General features: G+C 32.2%; 1 protein-coding gene across 2 annotated transcripts in view; it reads left to right on the top strand.

Moving 5' to 3' along the window:
- Positions 1-23591, top strand: part of LOC114329264 (uncharacterized) — a 138876-nt gene that overhangs the window by 60466 nt on the left and 54819 nt on the right. Inside the window, exon 2 of one of the 2 annotated variants that reach the window (XM_028278302.2) lies at positions 18362-19515. The exons of the other annotated variant lie outside the window; for it this stretch is intronic. Coding sequence (XP_028134103.2) covers positions 19490-19515 — 26 coding nt within the window. The 5' untranslated portion in view covers positions 18362-19489. The remainder of the gene's footprint in view (positions 1-18361; positions 19516-23591) is intronic. 2 annotated transcript variants of the gene reach the window in all.

Here is a 23591-nt window from a genome sequence, read left to right as displayed (position 1 = left end):
GGAATTATGGAAAATATTTCTGAAAATTTGTAGGGTTCAATTTCAGCTTGGGTTTGTGAACGTGTTTCAGGCATTTTGATAATAATATGTCAGTGGAAGTATAAAAACGAAATATACAAAATACGAAAAGTAAAATATGGTAAAATAAAATAAAATAAGGTAAAATATAGTAAAATCAAGTAAAATATGGTAAAATCAAGTAAAATATGGTAAAATCAAGTAAAATATGGTAAAATGAAGTAAAATAGGTATAGTAAAATATCGGTGAAAATATAATACGAAATCAATGAAATATGTAAACAAAAATGATAAAATAATAAAAAGTATGTATGTAGGTAATAAAAAAATATTTCCTTATTAGATAATCAACTTGGCTTGACTGTATAGTCAAGATTATAAATTGAAAATAGTATGATGTATGTACGGTATGCTTGCAAATATTAAAATATTAAAACGAGATGATTCAATAACTTACATTAACAGAAACATCGAGGACGTCTTGTTTTCTAACGGGATCTGCTACCAGGGGCTTCACCAGGTGTTCCTTCCGTATTATCCAGTTGAATGAGGACGGCTCTAGGTTCTTTTTCCGTTGAGGGATAGGGATCCGCCGTTGCTAGTGAGTTTCCTTGTTCTAACAACGTTGACCGGATCCTACTGACTGCGCCAAATGTTAAATCACTAACTTCTTAATTGACTTTTTAAAAAAGATTTATTTCACAAATTACACTTATACTTTGTTCTATGATAAATTGAAGTAAATAAAATTATATGATGCAAATATGTTACTAGCGAGAAACTAAAATGACGAGTGAAAAATAAAGTTAAAGTCCTAAATTTATAATCTTCCTACAAACTGTGGTGTCGGCATTTCCCACGAAAGGCCAGCTTTGGTCAGAGGTTGACGTCCATGCATGGTCAGCTATCTCTATGGGAACGCTTGCTGGAAGGATGATGAACTAGGAACTGATATTGCGAAACCAAAGAGTCGGTAACCCTTGAGTGGTTCAAGGTGACTATTTTCACATATAACATCAATATAAATAAAACATAATTTTTAATAAAACCATTTTATTCTATTAATTAATATATTTATTTATTATTTTATTATTATTATATATTTATTGATCATTATTAAATATAATATAGCGTAAGATATTAATAGGCGCAGCAAACTGGCAACGGTTGGCAATGGATAGGACTGACTGGCGTAATAGACTTGGGAAGGTCGAGGCTCTTTCATAGGGCTGTAGCACCAGTGATGATGATGATAGCGTAAGATTAACATATACATTGGATTGAAATAAAATTTGATTTGTGTGAATCCCAAAGATTTGTGAATTTTAGTAGTCAGATGTAGAGAACAGTAAACCAAAATTATTATTATACTACTGCTCAACAGAGAGCGCTGAAATAGTACAGGTTCTATCGTCATTGAATATATTATTAGGAGAGTAAAATATAATATGCAATTATTGTAGTCAATTAATGATACAAATTTAATTTACCATTTAAAAATATAATCCTCTAAAATACCCACCAATTTTCCTCTCCTCCCAAACCCAAAAAAATCCCCAACCATTTCAACTTATAAAAAATTTCCCAGACTCTTTGAAATGGTATTTAAAAAAAATAATATCAACATAAATATTTTACTTAAAAATAAATTGGATAATGCAATTTATCTTTTATTTTTACTACCATCAAAAAAAAAATTTATCATGTACATATTACTTTTAACACGTTTGTATATTTGTAGCATAGGTACATTTTAACTCATTTAATACTTCCTTTATGGGTGTATCTATAATACTTCCTCTATGGGTGTACATCGTTTTGAAAACGTAGGGAAATTCTTGGAGATTCGTATTCGTAATCAGTAATTCGATATTCATAGTCAGAGCATTATTTTTGGTAATCAGAAAAAGTTATTCACCCACTTTCAATGTCAAGAGGTAACTGTGAAAAATAGATGATGTTTGCGTCTAATTCAACCAGATCACTTCTTATGTAAATATTATGATTACAAATACCTTTTCAAGGAAATATTACAATAAAACTTATAAATTGTTTCTGGCTTATGTGAGATTGCACTTTCAGTTTGCTTCTGTATTTATAAAATAAAATAAAATTTGAATTATGGTTTTGTTTGGAATAATTACTTGAGAATAATAATTATGATTGGGATCCAAAATAATACCTAACCTAATCCTAATCACCGTAAAAACCTAAAAACCGGTTTTTACTTAAAAAAGAAAAAACCGGTTATAACCGGGACAGAAAAACAACCGGTAAAACCGGCTATTGCGAAGTAAAAAAACGGTTTTAGGTTTAAACCGGTAGGTTTTTCCCATCCCTACTAAGGGAACATCCATAAACTGGAAAAAAGGGGAGGGGGACTTTGTTTATTACGACGGTGTACGTCGTATATTTTTAGTATTTGTGGTATTGTTTGGCATATTTAAATTTTATTAATTTAAACAAAAGGTTCACGAATATAATTATACCCTATTTCAGAATAAACAAGAATTTATATTACTTTTATTGCATACTTTTCATTGCGTTTCATTATTCCTTTTTATCAGTCACAGTCATAATGTTACCATATAGCACTTTTGTACCGAACGTCTGTTCGGCAATAAATATTAAACTGTTGTTCATTTATTTATTCTGTGAAACAATTCTTAAAAGAATGAATAGAAATAAAATACATATTCTATTCTATTTAGTTAGTAGGTACATTGTATTTCTATACATAAAAGAAATGGCGAAGAAATCAAAACAATATAAGTATCATGATTTATATGATGCAGTTAATAGTTAATAAAGCATAGGAATTTGCGTTTCTTAAAAATTATAGACATGTACCTTGCAATGCATAAAATACTACTAATAAAACATACTTACACATACACAACGGCGCCAACGGCATCGGACCATTCTGCGGGTGTTGCATCTGTTACCATTTTCCTCCGAAGCCGAAGCGATCTGACCGTTCTGAGTCGAACGTTCTCAGGCGGTGCACAGTGGCTCATTTATTTCCATGTACGTATAGCAAAATCTGCCGATTGCTCTTAGCTGAGCCGATCGCTCTGCCGATTCAGTGCGCGGCCTGCTTTACACTTACTTGTTAAGTAATTTTTTAAAATCTATCGAATGACACCAAATACGACCCCCTACTCCAACCCCTAGAGGTGGGGTGGGGCTCAGTTTAAAATCGTAAATGGAAACCCCCAGTTTTTATTGCAGATTTGGATTCCTTACGTAAAAGTAAGCAACTTTTATTCGAGACATTTTTTCTATTCTATAGAAATAGAATAATATAGAAATAGTCTCGAGAAATACACTTCCAAATGAAAAACTTATAAACACGTGTTTAATATTTTTCAAAAACCTATCGAATGACACCGTGTCGTGTTTGGTATCATTCGATATTCGATAGGATTTTGAAACATATTCAACTTGTGTTTTTTGATTTTTCATTTGAGAGTGTGTTTCTATAGATATTAAACAATTTCTATAAATTACCTATGGTATCATGATAAATCGTTTTTCCGAATATAGGGCCATCTATCCAGAATTCGAAAAAAATTCTCGAATAAAAGTTGCTTACTTTTACGTAAGGAATCCAAATCTGCAATTAAAACTGGACGTCTCCATTACATATTTTAAAGTTACCCCATCCCACTTCCAGGGGGTCGTGTTTGGTATCATTTGATAGATTTTTAAAAATTATTGAACACATATTTTTCATTTTTTCGATTCGATGTTCATTTCGCGAAATATTCAACGGTTCCGCTACTTTTGGGTTGGGACACCCTATACAGGGTGTCCAGAAACTCTACCGACAAACGAAGACAGGAGATTCCTCAGATGATTGTAAGACAATTTAACCCAATTCACCTAGTCCGAAAATGCTTCTTAAGGGAGCTAGAGCTCTTTGAAGATGGCGTCATGAAATTAGTTTTTCTTAAATACCTCCAGAAGGCTTCTATTTAGAAAAACGAAAATTGGTATGCGTATTTACTTTTCAGAGAAGAATCGATTCCATCCATTGCAAATTTCTAGTACCGGTCATAGGCGTCCGTTTTGGGTAGAGCAACGAGTATTTTATCGCATAACTTTTATGTCCTTAACTTTTATGCATTTTTGACACCGGATTAATTAATTGTGAGGTATTCTAGTACTAAAAGGTACTCTTGCTTTAAGTCGGTATGACACACCGTTTTCTAGAAAAATCGATTTTAAAGTTTTTTGTTTTTGGAATTTGAAAAAAAATTAGAAGAACTTTTCAACAAAAAACGAAGTATTTTACCAACATAAAGTAAGAGTAACTTTTAGTACTGGAATACCACATAATTTAATAATCTAGTGTCAAAAATGCTCGAAAATTCAAGACCAAAAAGTTATGCTATAAAATAACTGTTGACCTACCCAAAACGGACGCCTATGACCAGTACTAGAAATTCGCAATTAATGAAATCGATTTATCTCTGGAATATAAATAAATGTACCAGTTTTCGTCTTTCTAAACAGTTTTTTTTGAATTTTTTTTTAATTCAGAAAGAGAAAAATTTTCAAATCGATTTTTCTAGAAAACGGTGTGTACTACCGATTTAAAACAAGAGTACCTTTTAGTACTAGAATACTTTACAATTTAATAATCCAGTGTCAGAAATGCATAAAAGTTAAAGATAAAAAGTTATGCGATAAAATAACCGTTGCCCTACCCAAAACGGACGCCTATGATCGGTACTAGAAATTTGCAATGGATGGATTAGATTTATATCTTGAAGATAAATACGCGTACCAATTTTTGTTTTTCTAAATAGAAGCGTTCTGAAGGTATTTAAGAAAAACTAATTACAAGACGCCATCTTCAAAGAGCTCTAGCTCCCTTAGGAAGCATTTTCGGACTAAGTGAATTGGGTTAAATTATCTTAAAATTATCTGAAAAATCTCCTGTCTTCGTTTGTCGGTAGAGTTTCTGGACACCCTGTATATAAAGTTGATTAAATAAAAATAAATATATGTAGTCAATTATCATTAAAATATAAAAACCTACAAAATGAGACTTTATAAGTTAACAACTCACAGTAGTTTCGGAAATGTAATAATGAATTAACCGAATGTAATTTTCAAAAAATCAAAATACTTTACTTTTTTCAAGGCAAAAAAAATTCATGTCAAAATATTTTTAATTTTATTTCGTAACGGGAAAGTATATCATGTGAAACCTCATTTAAAATCGTTTGAAATACTGATCACAAAAATGTATAATACGTACACGCGCAAAATTTTGGTCAAATGCTTGTTAAACGCATTCATTTTTTTTTTCGAATCCTGAGAAAACTAATACGAGAATCTTTGAAAAATTTAAACGCAGAATAAAATATTACATTATTACCGAGGGCCGAAAGTCCATTAGAATAAACAAAAAGTTTCTTTTGAATGATATATTTGAAATTAACACGCTGACGGACAGAACGTCTATAGACGTCTAATTTCCATTGATGTAATGTGACACAACGTCTATAGACGTTGCATTTTCCCCTACTCTACTTTGCAAAATACATACCGGGTGGTGAATTGGAAAACGGGCCATAGGAAACTCAATGCAAAATTCTAAACTGTTGAATTCCTGCGTCCCTAATTATTTTACATCAACAGTCATAAGAAACTATTTGTAGAGAATTGAAATCTGTATTGAAAACAACTGGTAATATTGTTCTACGAACAATAATTATTCAAAATTTTGTAAAACTATAATACAATTTTCAGAGTGATACGCCAAATTTAGGCCACACATAGTGTAATAATGTGTATAAGGTTGCATTTGGTGACAATGAAGTTATTATATCACTTATTATATTAACAATTTGAACTGTCAAATTTTTTTAATTATTTTATCGTTTATTGTTTAAAACACAATAAAGTTGATAAGATACCCTCAGTTAAGGAGAAAGTATTAACCAGGCATTGGTCGCTAGGTAGGTTGTTACGCAAGTGGTCGCGCGTGAGATTTTCTCTCACATATCCAACTTTTGCCTTTCTTTACAAAATTTAACAAAAAAGATGAGGTTTCATCAACGATAAAACCATTTGCTTTAAAAAGACACGACGTTTCTCTGTTTTATTATTATTATCTTTATATAAAATGTGACTATTGATGCCTCCAATATTTAACATTGAAAAATATATGGTAAGTGACCATCTACAACTTACCCATGAAACAGAATATAGGATTTTCATATCATCGACCACATCCACGGTGCCTTTTATTACATCATAAAACGACATTATTTTAGGTTTTAAGGGGAAAAATAAAATAAATTTTTATACACAGTTGGTGACGCCGGTGGTCGCTTGATGAGAGAATCTATCACATGAAGCGCACTGACTCAACAATATACCCGTGTTGAGCTGCTTCGCCCACTTGCAAAAATTAAAAAACAAATAGCCCTGATTTATGAGCTATTTATGAGCTCTCATAATCCACAAAATAAAAATTTTGAGCTCGTTCCACTGAGCAGGAATTTAATATTTTAGTGGGGGGGGGGGGGTAATAAAGTAATTTTAACCCCCGAGAAGGGGTGACATATAACCCAAGCTAAAACCGCTTGTTAAAAAGTTGTTCTTGTTAATTTTGTTTCTTGAGATATTTGCGCTCACCAATTTTCGTGAAAATGAATGGAGATTTACCGAAATCAAAAGTCATAGGTGATTTTACCTTCAGTGACTGCACTATAGAAAGAAAGTTGCAATTCAATAATTGAGATGCGTATATTTTGCGAGCTTATAAGTATTAAACCATATGTAGTCGCCAAATATTTAATTTAAATTATTTTAAGTACAACTCTCTCTTAAGCCGGGAATATGGGATGGTTTTCTTGCAAAGGGGTTGTAGCTGAATAGTCGAAATGCGCGTGATTTAAGAGTTTATTCTGGGAATATAAGCTATACGAATTAAACTACTATTAACTTTTTTGTAAAAACTTACAGTTTTTCAGTAATTTACGAAAAACCGCTTCAAAACAGGCATTTTTTTCACGAATAATTAAAATCTTTGATCTTTAATAACTTAAAAAGCATTGACTTATTTTAATAACTTTATATAACAAATGTTGCTTATAATTTGTCCTTTTATTGATTTGTGCAATTATTTTTTATAAAATAATTTTCACCCCCGAGAAGGGACGGTATCCACCCTCAGGGTAAAGGTGCAAGGTGGCACCATGTCACCTTGGCTTCATGAGGTATCCTCTAACCACTGACTTATTTTCGTGAAAATCGATGAAGGTTCACCGAAATTGAAGATAATCGTCGATTTTTACCTTTAGTGACTGCACTATACACAATAAATTGCAATTTACTGATCTAAATGCGCGTAATTTGGGAGCTCATAAATTATTAAATGATATGTAGTCGCCAAATAATTAATTTAATGCATTTTAAAAAAAACTCTCTCTTAAGCCGGGAAGATGGAGTAGTTTTGTTGCGAAGGGGTTGTAGCTCAATAATCGAAATGCACGTGATTTAATAGTTTATTCTTAGAATATATATAAGCTATAGGAATTATATCCGCAATACGATATATTTTAAGTTTTCTCATCATTTTTCTCTTAAGTTAAATCAATTAAAGGGTTGTTTGGGGGTGAAGGGGATGAGCTCAAAAATCGAAACTATATCATTTCAAGAGCTCATAAATAGCTCGTAATTCTGCCGCCAAAATCGATTCAATATTCCTATTTTTAAGTATTGGGGCGGCTGACTCAGCCCCCCACCCACTAAAATATTAAATTCCTGCTCAGTGGAACGAGCTCAAAATTTTTAATTTGCGGATTATGAGAGCTCATAAATAGCTTATAAATCATGGCTATTTGTTTTTTAATTTTTGCAATTGGGGGAGGGGGCAGCTCAACACGGGTCAACAATATGGCGATACTAAGTAAACTGAGTCACTATCTGAGCGGACGAGTCTATTAGATTGTCGAGGGAGGATATTTAGGAGACTAGAAGGAACTACAGCGCGTATAATTTCCCAGAAAAAAATTTGTGCGCAATTTTCTGAAACCTTGAGAGAAAATCTCATATAGCGACCACTGGCGGGTTAATAATAAAGATATATTCTTCAGTTAATAGTGTGGTCACTGTCAGCTAAATAGTAACGTGTGGCCTAGCATCCCCACATATAGCTACTGCGGTAAATACATTAAATTTTTCAAAATTTTGGAATGTGTTTAAATCGTAGAACAATTTAACTTCTGTTTTTAATACAGATTTCAATCCTCTACAAATAACATCTCATGACTTTTGATGTAACATAATTAGGGAAGCAGGAATTCAACAGTTTAGAATTTTACATTGAGTTTCCTATGGCCCGTTTTCCGATTCACCACCCTGTATAGTGTCACAACACTTGCTTATACATTTGACGCTTTGTCCGTCAACGTTTTAAAAATCATACTCAATTTTCTCTTTTTTCACCCCTGTAACTTATTAAAATAAATATTATAGAAGTTTTTAGAGACTTTCGACCCTCGGTAATAATGTAATCTTGCATTTTGCGTGTAAATTTTTCAAAAATATTATTAGTTTTCTCAAGATTATAAAAAAAATGCAATGCATTTAAACAGCATTGGACCAACATTTTGCACAAGTATTGCCTATACATTTTTGTAATCAGTATCTCAAAAACTTTTAAATGAGGTGTCACATGATGTACTTTCCCATATGAAGTTTAAAATTTAATTTATTACCATAATTTTATATGTGCATGATTGCATCCCGCGACATAAATGACTATCTATCGTACTAGTGGAGAAAACGTTCTGCCAAACGTTATATAAAATAAACTTATATAATATATAAGACATATATTTCATGCACATAAGATATACCTTTTTCGACTTTTTCCATAAAACTCTCGAAAGTAGAATTGGTTTTTACTGCATCATCGTTGATTTGTATCGAACACACTGAAAAATCGCATGACTTGTTTTGAATGCTCTCAGAATTTAAATTTGATCCAAAATCAGTAGGTCTCATAGTATGATCTATCTGATGAGATGTACCTGCCTTGTGCATATTTATTATCATCATTACTATTAATATTATCACCCAAATTACGTTGATTAAAAAAAATAATCAGTTATATTGCGACATTTTTTGAATTTTTACTTTTTAAGTTCTCGGTAGAAGCTTCTGGTTCCTTTCGTTTATTTGACATCTTATAACTCTTCGTAAATCACAAACTATTCTAATATGTATAAGAAAAGAAGAATAAACTCAAAATACTATTAATCACGCTAACAATTTACAAACTAAGATCTGTATGAATCAGTATTAGAGATGTTACTTGCATCGATACCCAAAATATACTAATTACTAATAATTAATAAGGGTGTTCTTTTTTCGTGGTCAGCTATAGGCGTTTGTATTTATATTTTCGGCGAATTAATATACCTAGTTTTTGCTAGGCGCGCAATTTTCGAGAGATTTTGGCGAATCTGTTATCTGCAAACGATTTTATAATTATACGTGGAGATGCTTAAGTATGCGTTCACAGTATGTATATAGGATTACATATTTTTTTAAATATGCTTATTGTGATCATTTTTAATTCTTAATTTATAAGGATTATAAATTACTCATTTCCAAATACACTGGCGTCACTTGCCCGTTTTAGCCAAGTCTCATACTAATAAAATACAGGGTGTAACAAAAATACAGGTCATAAATTAAATCACATATTCTGTGACCAAAAATAGTTCGAATGAACCTAACTTACCTTAGTACAAATATGCACATAAAAAAAGTTATAGCCCTTTGAAGTTACAAAATGAAAATCGATTTTTTCGAATATATCGAAAACTATTAGAGATTTTTTATTGAAAATGAATAGGTGGCATTCTTATGGCAGGAGCATCTTAAAGAAAAAATATAGTGAAATTCGTGCTCTCCATAAAAATTTTATGGGGGTTTTGTTTCCTTAAACCCCCCCAAACTTTTTTGTACGTTCCAATTAAATTATTATTGTGGTACCATTAGTTAAATTCAATGTTTTTAAAACTTTTTTGGCTCTTAGTATTTTTTCGATAAGGCAGTTTTTATCGAGTTGCGGCTTCTTTTTTAATATGTTTACATACAAATTTTATGGGGTTTTTTTTTTCTTTAAACCCCCCAAATGTTTGTGTACGCTCCAATTAAACTATTACTGCGATACCATTAGTTAAACAAAATGTTTTTAAAACTTTTTTGCCTCTTTGTATTTTTTCGAGAAGGCACCTTTTATCGAGATATGGCTTCTTTTTTCATACCATTCAAAATATACCTAAAAATGTAAATCATACATAAATTTCCATATTATTACCAAGTCTCCATAATCGTACTTAACCATATACAAATATTACGTGGATTTGACAAATATTCAAATATCTCGATAAAAACTGACTTTTCGAAAAAGTACTAAGAGCCAAAAAAGTTTTAAAAACATTGTGTTTAAGTAATGGTACTACAATAATAATTTAATTGGAATGTTCACAAAACTTTGGGGGGTTTAAAGGAACTAAACCCCCATAAAATTTTTATAGGGTGTCCAAATTACACTATAATTTTTTCTTAAGATGCTACTGTCATAAGAATGCCATATGTCCATTTTCAATAAAAAATCTTTAATAGTTTTCGATATATTGGAAAAAATCGATTTTCATTTTGTAACTTCAAAGGGTTGTAACTTTTTTATATGCACATTTGTACTAAGGTAAGTTAGGTTCAATAAAACTATTTTTGGTCCCAGAATATGTGATTAAATTTATGACCTGTATTTTCGTTACACCCTGTATACAGGGTGTACAGAAACTCTACCGACAAACGAATATAGGAGATTCCTCAGATAATTTTAAGGTATTTCAACCCAATTCACCTAGTCCGAAAATGTTTCCTAAGGCAGCTAGAGCTCTTTGAAGACGGCGTCTTGAAATTAGTTTTTCCTAAATAACTCCAGAACGCTTCTATTGAGAAAAACGAAAATTGGCACACATATTTATCTTCCCGAGGTAAATCGACTCCATGCATTGCGAATTTCTAGTACCGGTCATAGGCGTCCGTTTTGGGTAGGGCAACAGTTATTTTATCGCATAACTTTTTTATTTTTAATTTTTAAGCATTATTGACTCTGGATTATTAAATTGTGAGGTATTCTACAACTAAAAGGTACTCTTGGTTTAGGTCGATAGGATACACTGTTTTCTAGAAAAATCGATTTGAAATTTTTTCTTTTTTTGAATGTCAAAAAAAAAAAAATTCAAAATAATTATTTTCCTAACAAGTGCAAAAAGTCATTCTTTTCCGCACGCGACTGCAGTTTGCCGAACGACGCGAAGCGGGAGTTCTGCAAGCAGTCGAGTGTGGAAAAGAGACTTTCTGCAAGAGTTAGGAACAATATTTTTTCTAAGAGTCTTTAAAAAATTACCAAATCTTAATCAATTAATTTAATTAATATGAAAATACATACACAAATTAATTCTTTGACAAGGTTGTCAAAACCAAACTTTCAATATAATTAGTTAACATGACGACGATCTTGGTTTCCATGACGATGATTCAAAACGACTGTTATTTTCTACCGATTTGACTTTCGAATATTATGTCAAAGTAATTTTATTTCATCGAATTGTCGCGTTAGTTTCATTAAAACAGGAACACAATAAGATATATTTGAAATAAATTAGTAAATAATATCTAAATATTAGTTTATTGCATGTATTATAATTACATTAAGGCCATATTAACATATCTAAATTAACAAGCGTGCGGAAAAGTAAAAACCGCGTGCGGAAAAGTGAAACTTTTTAAACTAAAATGCGTGCGCGAAAGTAGACATTTTTGCACGCTCGTAGATAAAAGACTATTTAGAAATCCGAAAACTGGTACGTTTATTTATATTTCAGAGATGAATCGATTTCATTAATTGCGAATTTCTAGTACGGGTCATATGCGTCCGTTTTGGGTAGGTCAACGGTTATTTTATCGCATAATATTTTTGTCTTTAATTTTTAAGCATTTTTGACTCGAGATTATTGAGTTATGAGGTATTCTAGTACTAAAAAATACTGTTGCTTTAAGGTGGTAGAATACACCGTTTTTTTTGAAAAAATTTTTTAAATTTTTATTTAAATTTAAAAAACGAAAAATTTTCAAATCGTTTTTTTCTAGAAAACGGTGTGTCCTACCGACTTAAACCAACAGTATCTTTTAGTACTAGAATACCTTATACGTTAATAAAACAGTATCAAAAATGCTCAAAAGTTAAAGACAAAAAAGCTATGTGATAAAATAACAGTTGCCCTACCCAAACCGGACGCCTATGATCGGTACTAGAAATTGACAATGGATGGAGTCAATTTATCCCTTGCAGATAAATATAAGTACCGTTTTTAGTTTTTCTAAATTAAAGGAGGTATTTAAGAAAAACTAATTACAAGACGCCATCTTCAAAGAGCTCTAGCTCCCTTAGGAAGCATTTTCGGACTAGGTGAATTGAGCTAAATTCCCTTAAAATTATCTGAAGGATCTCCTGTCTTCGTTTGTCGGTAGAGTTTCTGGACACCCTGTATTTATATGTAATTCATAATTCATATAATATTGTAATTTTAACTTACTTACTTACTTAATCAGTAGACCCATTAGTACCTTTCGGTGTAGGGCCATTTATAATACAATTCATTAAATTACAATTCAATAAATTACAATATTTTACAATCTTCTGGATTGTCCTAGCTCTTAACGAACTTTCTCCATTCCTTCCTATTGGATGCCATCTGTGTTGCTTCCTGCCAAGTCTTACCCTTACTCTGCAGTATCTGCGAAATGTCACTGTTCCATTCTTTGATGGGCCTTCCTCTTCTATTCTTACCTATTGGTTTGGCTTCCCACACTCTTTTCACTTGTCTATCATTGTCCATCCGGGTTAGATGTCCGAACCATGCCAATTTTTTCTTCTTGATTGAGTCGAGTATCGGCTTGATTTTGAGTCTTTCTCTTATTTCTTCATTTCTGATTCTATCTGTTCTTTTTACTCCTATCGTTCTTCTGAGGTATTTTATCTCTGCTGCCTGTATTCTGCTCTGGTGTCTTTTGTTTAATATCCAATTTTCTGCTCCATATGTCACCGTAGGTCTATATATTGTTTTGTATATTGTCATCTTGGTCTTTGTTGATATTTCTTTGTTATTAAGGAATCCTCTATTTAGTGCTTGGAATAGTTTTCCTGTGTTTTCCATTCTGTTGTTAAGATCGTCCTCTATGTCTCCTTTGTTGTTGATTACTGTTCCTAAGTATTTGTATGAATTTGTCTGTATTAATTGATGTTGGTCTATCATTATTTCTATTTGATCTTCCGTCCCTTGTTTCCTTGATATTTTCATTATCTGAGTCTTCTCTTTGTTTACGTTTAAGTTGTATTTGCTTGCTTCTAGGTTCCATTTCTCTAAGTTGTATTTCAGTTTTTCTGCTGTTTCCGCAATTAATACTATGTCGTCTGCAAATATACACATCTCAGCGTTTATCATTTGCATTCTGTTCCAACCGATGCAGTATTTCTTGAAAGTTTTCTTACATTCTTTCACTATCTCATCTATTACATTTATGAATAGCACTGGGCTGAGACTTCCCCCTTGTCTAACTCCTTGAGTTGTTTCAAATGGTTCTGACTGTATATTTAACATTCTTACTGTATTTGTTGTTTTCATGTATATACTCTTTGTTGCTTCTATCAGTTCTTCGCTTACTTCCTTCTTCTTTAGGCTTTCCCATATATCTTTTCTTTTGACTGAGTCGAAGGCTTTTTCCATGTCTATAAAGCTCAGGTATATTTCTCTATTTTTCTTTAATGCTTTTTCTATTACTTGTTGCATGGTAAATATATGGTCTTGTGTGTTGTGTCCTTTCCTGAATCCACTTTGTACGTCCTCTAATTTATGTTCTATTTCTTTTCTGATTTTCCTTTCTATTATGGTTTCGTATACTTTTGCTGCTACACATAGTAGTGATATACCTCTATAGTTCTTACAGTCTCTTGTGTTTCCTTTTTTGTATATAGGTATAATTACTGCATTTGTCCATTCTCTGGGTATTACTTTTCTCTTCCATATTAGGTTATATATGTATAACAATTTTTCTTTTGCTTTTATTCCTATATATTTCATCATTTCTGGTGCTACTTCACCGCTTCCTGGTGCTTTTCCAATCTTTATCTTTCTTATTGCTTCTTCTAGTTCTTCTTTTTCTATAGTTTCTGGATTTTCCGTGTTTCTTATGGATACTCTCTTTATGTGGCTTTCCTTCTCCATTGTGTTCACTTGATTTCCATTCAGTAACAGCTGGAAATGTTCCCTCCATCTTTCCATTATTGTTTTATCGTCATTTATTATTATTCCTTCCTTGTTCATTATTTGTTTCAGTTTCGTTTCTTTGTTGCTTCTTAGGTTTTTCAGTGTTCTATAAAATAATTTTACGTTTTCTGTGCTGTTTTCTTCCATTTTTTCTCCGAATTTTTCCCAACTTTTCTTTTTCTCTTTCCTAACTATCTCTTTAACTTTTGTTCTTTTTCTCTTATAATTTTCATATTTTTGTTGTGTTTTGTCTTGTATGTATTCTTTCCATAATTTCTTCTTTTCTTTTATTTCTCTTTTCACTTCATCGTTCCACCAAGACGTTCGTTTCCCTCTGTTGTTATTTCTTGTGGTTCCACATATTGATTTAGCTGTTTTTATCATCGCATTTTTAAATTTTCCCCATTCTTCTTCTATTGTTTCTGTTATTATATGTTCATTGTCTATTTCTTTCTCTAGCCCTTCTGTGTATCTTATTTTCGTTGTTTCTTCCCTTAGTTTATAAATTTTTATTATTTCTTTGTGTTCTCTGTTTATGTTCTCATTTCTTTTTATTTCTTTTCTTTTGCTTTTGAATGTGGTTTCTAGTAGATAGTGGTCACTACCAATTTCATAACTCCTTTTCACCCTTACGTCTCTTATCCAGTTCTTTCTGTTTTTTGCACTATAGTATAGTCTATAATTGATTGTTCGTCTCTTGATTTGACTTCTCTTGTGATCTTGTGTATCCTTTTATGTTGGAAGTGTGTGTTCATAATCACCAGGTTATTGTCTAGACAGAATTCAAGTAGTAATTTTCCATTTTTGTTTATTTTTTCCTCCCCATACGGTCCGATGACATTGTTCCATTTTTCTGCTTCTTTCCCCACTCTACTGTTCATGTCTCTTGTGATCACCATTTTCTCTGTACAATCATTTATCACTTCTTGTAATTTGTCCCAGAACTCATTCTTTTCGTTTTTTGTTGCGTCTTCATCTGGTCCATAGCATATGATTAGGTTTGTATTGGTTTCCTCTGTATCCATATATATGTCTACTCTTAGTATACGTTCGTTGTAATATATCCAATTTTTTACTTTGTTGATACTATCCTTCTTAATCAGGCACGCTACTCCTGCCTGAGCTCTCTTCGTTTCTTCTACTCCACTGTATATTAGTAACATTCCGTTTTCTAATATTATTGATCCTCTTCCTTTTTTCTTTGTCTCTGTTATAGCTACTATTTCAATGTTCTTATCTCTAATTTCTTCCCCCAGTTCTATTTCTTTCCCATTTATACCTCTTACATTCCATGATGCCATTTTCAAAATTGTTCTGTTCTTTTCTATGTTTAAGTTGTACTTCAATTTGTTTTTCCTTACGTTTGTGTTATTATCTTTAAATCTGGTCATGTCCCTGTTCTTTGCCTGTTTTGTTTCTCGGTCCATCATTGTGTTTTCTACAGCTAGTTTTTTGAACAAGTTGGTTCTGTATTGTATGTTACTTTTTCTATCCAGCTTGTTTTTTGGTTCCATTTCCACTTAATGCCTTCAATAATTATGAATCCATATCCAATTTTTGTCCTTTTCCCATTAGTCTTTTCCTCTGCTGCTATCTTCCTAAGGTTTCTTTGTATTTCTATCTCTTTTAATGTTAGGTCACATTCTATATATACTCTATGTTGTTTATAGCTCATTAGTTTACCCTTGGCTTTCAGTATTTTCATTTTATCTTCGAATTTTTTACATTCTATAACACACATTGTTTCATTTATCTTTTGTACCCTATTTATTTCTGATTTTACTCCCATTTTTGCTTCTATGAAGTTCTCTATTTGCTCTGTTCCTATTGTGCCTAGTGGTAAGCCTCTCATTATTAGAGGAAAGGCTGTAAATATGGGCTGGTCTTGTAATATGGGCTAGGTGGGTTTCACAGCTATTCGTTGCAGATCTCTACATTTTGACTATTTCAAATGGTATTTGACGAAGTTAAACTATCACCGTAGCGATGGCACCACTGTGGTAGATATTTCCCAGTTTATAATAATTGTTTGTCGGTTGGTGCGAGTGTCAAAACTTTTTCGGGTAAGTTGATAAATTCCAGTATTTAAAAATAAACACGAATTTCAAAAAAAAGTCTGTGTCACGTTGAAGCTCTATTATTAATCTTTGATATATGCTAATGAGTTTTCTTCAAATTGTCTGCTTTTTGACATAACTTCTTTTGTTGTGCAAAGCAAGCGTGTTTACAATATGGGCTATGGCTCTGTTTTCATTATGGGCTAGTGGCCCCTATTTAGAACAATGTAGCAATGTAGGCAAAACGAAGTAGGAAAAGGCAAAGAAAAAAGAAAAGGAAAAGAAATAAAAAAGGAAAACGTAAGCAGCTTACCAAAGTCACAAAGAACCAAAAAAAGAAATCGGTTTCTAGTAGCGAGGATGAGGAGGAATATGTGCCTGCAGATGATGAAAGCGATTACAATGAGTTTCCTTCCACACAGCCTCCACAAGACGCAGCTGACGTAACGTGTATGTTTTGCGAAGTACTTTTTTCAGAGGATAATCTTGGTGAAATATGGGTCAAGTGCTTCTGTTCCATTTGTGGGCACATAACGAGTGCGCTGGGGCCGAAAAAGAAGAATATGTGTGTGACTTTTGCAAATAGTTTTAGCCTATGAGTTATTTAATGTATTTTTTGTATTTTAGATATTAAAATATATTTGTCACGCATTTATCTCATTTCACACAAATTTAAGACACATTTTTCGGGGTAGCCCATATTTAGGATCATTATTCAAACGGCGCAAAAGTACAATTTTTCATTATTTATACATTTAAAACAGTTGTATATTTTTTAACCAATTTGCACTTTGGGCAGGTTATAAGTAACTAAATGTAAGTATTCTTGCATACCTTTGGAAATAAAATAGAATTTTTATTCTTTTTTTACAAAGAAAAATAAAATGGGTAGCCCATATTTGCATCCTTTCCTCTAGGTTATTTTTCTTCTTTTCTTTCTGACATGCTTCCAAGGTTATTTCTATTTTATCTATTTTTTGTTTCATCGTAGCCATTTCTTTCTTTAGATTTTCATTTTCTCTTATTATTTCTTTCATTTGCAATTTGTATTCATTATTTTCCTTCCTAATTTCTTTTAGTTCCTCAATCATATTACCCATTGTATTTTTTATATCTTCCAGGTCCTTGTTTTTCTTTTTGTTATCGCTTGCTAATTGTCTCATTAGTTCCATCATTTCGTTCTGGCTGCTGGTTTCATTCGTTGATGGTTTCGACCTGTCTGGTGTTCGGTTCACTTTTCTACTCCTGCTAAATATATCTGGCTCCTCTTTGCTTTTTCTTTTACCGTCCTCATTAATGCTATCATTACCATCCGCCATCTTTCTTCCTATTCAAATTATTAAAGTAGGTATGTATTTATAAATACAAATATTAAATCAAATTAAAACCTACTTGATTAAATCAAATTAATTAAATTTTTACTTTAATTACAAAATATTTATATATTATTCAATTTTTTACTTTAAAAAATAGTGTAATTTTAAAATATGTATAAATTATCCATTTGAAAAAATAAATGAATGTTTTTGTAATCTTTATATTATAATTAAAAAAAAATAAATCACTTGGGTTGAGAGGGGGGCGATCGACCCCATTGCCCCCTGGATCCGCCACTGATGACGTCACTACTATGATATATATGCCAGTTTCGGGATTTCTCTCCAAAATCGTCCATTCTCGAGAAAATGAATGTATTCCAACCTAATCATCCTCACTGTATAAACACACCATTTTACTTCAGGAAGATGCAAAATCATCTGTAAATTACACTACTTTTTTGTTTCAACTAATGCATGATCTTTTTAGATGCAACAACTAATAGATACGTAAAATTTCTTTTGTAATTAAGTACATACTGTATTTACAATATCTGTTTTGAAATGTATTTTCTAATATCCAGTTCTCTTTCAGATAAGAGTCTACAAGTTGTCACATACACGTTTTTGACACTATGTCTTGGTTGAAGCATCCCGAGAAACTTTTTGCATCGAATGAAAAAATTAAATACGATATTAAAAATGGGACAAATTTATCCGAAGGTAAAAATTCTACTGCGAAAAAAGTAAATACTGCAGACACTACAGATAAAGACAAAAATTATAGTAAGTCCATTATTCACGGTGAAACTTCTAAACAGCAGTCCACTGCCCCTGGAAATCTACAAAAGTCTGACAGTGCAACAATAAGTGGAACAGGTCGCGATATCATTTTGAAAAAAATAACTCCTGGCAAGACAAAAAGCGAGGATAAAAATAACAGTGGATCAATTAATGATGGCGTTCTTTCCGTAAAAGATCCAACGACTCAGTTGGAATCAAAAGAAAATACTTCGTCAGGTGCTAAACTAAAGGACCTAAATTTTCCTACGGATAACAGTACCATATTAAAAAAATTACAAACCAGTATTAAAGAAAACGAAGAGCAAAACAACAGTGGAGTAATAATTAACAGTAGCTTTGGTTTCGTAAAAAATGTAACGAATCCATTGGAATCAAAGAAAAATAGTTCATCTGGTAGTAACTATAAAGAAGAAAATTTGGCTACATTTCGCGCGACTCTAAAAAATGGAAAAACTAGCAAGAAAGGAAAAAAGGGTAAAAACAGCAATCAAACAATAAATACAAATCCGACAAATCCGTTGGAATCAAAAGAAAGCACTTCATCTGGTAGTAAACAGTAAACCTAAGGAGGCAAATTAGAAAGAGACCTAAGAGAAAGCCTACGGAAAACAATACTATATTGAAAAACGAAAAAACAGACAAAAACAACAGCCAAACGATTAATCACTCGAAAAAGCCAAAAAAACCAGTAGAAGAACTTGCTTTGTCTTGGGTAAACAATCCAAAAAAACTCCTTGAAACTGAAGAAGGTGCATCTGGCAGTAATATTAAAACGAACACGAAGACCTCTCTTTCGAACAACAGTCCACATAAAGCGGCTAAAAATAATGTTTTGCAATTGGATATTGTGGAACAAGTAATTAAGAATATAAAATCCAACGAGGAATTTAAAAGTCTGTTAGAAATTGTTTCAAATATAATGTCAAACAAAAATGTTAAAAATCGGTAAGAATTACATAATTTTTTCCAAGGTTTTTTAAAAATAAGCCATTAAAGTTATATTTTATATAGGGTGTAACAAAAATGAAGGTCATAAATTAAATCACATATTCTGGGACCAAAAATAGATCGATTAAACCTAACTTACCCAAGTGCAAATGTGCACATTAAAAAAGTTACAGCCCTTTGAAATTACAAAATTAAAATCGATTTTTTTCAATATATCGAAAACTATTAGATATTTTTTATTGAAAATGGACTTGCATTCTTATGGCAGGAACATCTTAAAAAGAAATAACAGTGAAATTTGTACACCCCATAAAAAATTTTATGGGGTTTTGTTCCCTTAATCCCCCCCACACTTTTGTGTACGTTCCAATTAAATTATTATTGTGGTACCATTACTAAAATACAGTGTTTTTAAAACTTTTTTGCCTCTCAATATATTTTAGATAAGCCAGCTTTTATCGAGATACGGCTTATTTTTAATATGTTTACATAAAAATGTTATGGGGGTTTTGTTCCTTTAAACCCCCCAAACGTTTGTGTACGTTCCAATTAAACTATTATTGTGGTACCATTATTTATAACAGTGTTTTTAAAACTTTTTTTCTCTTGGTATATTTTCGATAAGCCACCTTTTATCGAGATGTGGCTTCTTTTTTAATGTGGTTAAAAAAATACGTAAAAATGTAAATTATAAATAAATTTTCATATTTTACCAGGTCTCTATAATAGACGAAGCAACGACGTACTAAAAAGCCCAAAACCTAAGAATTTTGTGCGTCATGAACGTCATGCAACTTTTTGCATTCGATTCGAGAGAGTGTCAGGCCATTTTTTGAACTAAATTGATCTCCGGCAAAAAATTTTATGCATTTTGCAAAAATCATTTTCAAAGTGCATCTCGAAGAGATGGAAAATGAAAAATTTAGAACTCAGGAAATATTGACGGGAATGAGTTCAATTTTTATACTTGGGGGTTTTGGAGGTCACTGAACACGAATAATTCTCGAGACGATCGAATTCGGAAATGAAGATTGGATCGAAAAACTGAAAAATACATGTTCAATATTTTTCAAAAATCTATCTAATGACACTAAACACGACCTCACACTCCAACTCCTGGAGATGGGGTGGGGGTAACTTTAAAATCTTAAATAGAAACCCCCATTTGTTATTGCAGTTTGGATTGTTTACGTAAAATAGGCCACTTTTATTCGAGACATTTTTTCGAATTGTGGATAGATGGCGCTATAATTGGAAAAAACGATTTATCGTGATACCATAGGTAAATTATAGAAACGGTCTAATATCCCCAGTAATACACTTCCAAATAAAAAACCAAAAAATACGTGTTTAATATTTTTTAAGAACCTATCGAATAACATCAAACACGATCCTCCACTCCACCCCCTGGAGGTGGGGTGGGGGTAACTATAAAATAAAACAGGAATCCCCATGTTACAGTGCAGGTTTAAATTCCTCATGAAAAAAATAAGTAACATTTATTCGAAACATTTTTTAGAATTGTTGATAGATGGCGTTAATAAATAGTGCTTTTCTGATTATAGAGCCATCTATCTATAATTAGAAAAAATGTCTCGAATAAAAGTTACTTATTTTTACGTAAGGAATAGAAATCTGAAATTAAATAGGGGGGCTCCTATTTAAGATTTTAAAGTTACCCCCCACCCCACCTCCAGGGGGTGGAGTGGAGGATCATGTTTTATGTTACTCGATAGGCTCTTGAAAAATATTAAACACGTGCTTTTTGGTTTTTTATTTGGAAGTGTATTTCTCGGGATATTAGACCGTCTCTATAATTTACTTATGGTATCACGATAAATCGTTTTTTCCGATTACAACCTCATCTATCCACAATTCGAAAAAATGTCTCGAATAAAAGTTGCTTATTTTTACGTAAGCAATCCAAATCTGCTATAACAAATGGGGGTTTCCATTTAAGATTTTAAAGTTACCCCCACCCCACCTCCAGGGGGTGGAGTGGGGGGTCGTGTTTAGTGTCATTCGATAGATTTTTGAAAAATATTGAACCCTTATTTAGTTTTTCGATTAAATCTTAATTGCGCGAATTATTCGATCGCCCCAGGCGACGAGTTCCACCCTTCTAGGTACCTCGGAGACCATCGTCGTCATGAAATTCGTGGTCAGTGACCTCCAAAACCCCCAGGGATAAAAATTGAACTCATTTCCGTCAATATTTCCTGAGTTCTAAATTTTTCCATCTCTTCGAGATTCACTTTAAAGATGCTTTTTCTCATGCGCAAAAATTTTTGCCGGAGATCAATTTAGTTCACAAAATTGCCTGTCACTCTCTCGAATCGAATGCAAAAAGTTGCATGACGAATCATCTTACTGCACAAAATTACTAGATTTAATGCTTCGTTGCCTCGTCTACAACCGTACTTAACCATTATAAATATGTGGTGGATTCGACAAATATTCAAAATATGTTGATAAAAACTGGCTTTTCTAAAAAGTACTAAGAGGCAAAAAAGTTTTCAAAACATTGTGTTTATGTAATGGTACCACAATAATAATTTAATTGGAAGGTACACAAAAGTTTGGGGGTTTAAAGGTAGACTTCCGCACCACGCGACCGAGACAGGAGACCGCGACAGGCGACAGATTGGCGAGGTCTCCCCACTACTGCTCTCAATGCAATTATATCGGGGTAGTGCTGCAGCCCGCGACCGAGAACAGCGACCAACTATCGCCTTTCCCGACCTATCTGTCGCCTGTCGCGGTCTCCTGTCTCGGTCGCTTGGTGCGGAATTCCACCTTAAGGGAACAAAACCCTATAACATTTTTATGGGGTGGACAAATTTCATTATAATTTTTTTTAAAGATGTTCCTGCCATAAGAATGCCACATGTCCATTTTCAATAAAAAATCTCTAATAGTTTTCAATATATTGGAAAAAATCGATTTTCATTTCGTAATGTCAAAGGACTTAACTTTTTTTATGTGCACATTTGTACTAAGGTAAGTTAGGTTAATCGAAATATTTTTGGTCCCAAAATGTGTGATTTAATTTATGACCTGCATTTTTGTTACACCCTGTATATTATAAGCCTTTGTTTCACATATCGCTTATCCGGAAGAAAAGTGTCCCAACTCAAAAAAAAAAGCAACTTTTTTCTGGAGACAAAAATATATTTTTTAGATCTTAATTTAATTGTAAGTTTTAAACGGTAACTGCTAAAATTTATAAATTAAAAACGAAGAATATGGATAAGTGAATGTTTCTAATTGTGTAAGAAGCAAAATCAAAAAAATATGTTATAGTCGATTCGCTAATCTGAGAGACAAGTTTCTACACTACAATCACAATAAAGATGCATGAGAAATAAACAAGCACGAGGAGCACTCTTAAATCATGATTTGGGAGTGCTCCTCGAACATTCAACGTGTCTTGGTTTGTTTATTCCTATACAGGGTGGTTCATTGGGAAAGTAACATACGTTAACTGCAGAAAGAGGACACTTAGGCGGTCTCAAAAATACCATACTTAATGGGTCTTACTCCATTAATAACAAAGATACTGAGTGTTTTATCTATTTTGCCATTTTCTTAATTGGTTCATAACTTTTTAACCACACTGTATATTCATTTTATATTTGACACGCAAATATCGTTTAAGGTGTACAATAAATTAAATTATTTACAATTGTAAAAAATCCAGGTCCGGATAAAAAAAATTGGAAAAAAATTGCAACCCAAAAACAACACCCTGTACATTAAATTTTTTTAAAATAGATTTTTCAGTTGAAAAGAGGATGAAAAACTAAATTTAGTGCTATGCCTTGAATTTTTGGCAAAATGATTTTTCTGGTCAAATTTTGAATTTAAATTCTGAAATTATGTGAATTTCGAGAGCTCTAAGTAGAAAAAAATTGAAATACAGCTTACAACTTGTCAACCGCACTGTATATTCATTTTATATTTAACACGCGAATATTCTTTTAGGTGTCCAATAAATTAATTTATTTACAAATAAAAAAAATACAGGTCCGGATTAAAAAATATTGTATAAATGTTCCGACCCAAAAAACACC

Source organism: Diabrotica virgifera, chromosome 1, assembly GCF_917563875.1.
Source record: "Diabrotica virgifera virgifera chromosome 1, PGI_DIABVI_V3a".
Lineage (NCBI taxonomy): Eukaryota > Metazoa > Arthropoda > Insecta > Coleoptera > Chrysomelidae > Diabrotica > Diabrotica virgifera.
Note: the sequence above shows the minus strand (reverse complement) of the source record. Positions and strands in the feature narration are given on the sequence as shown.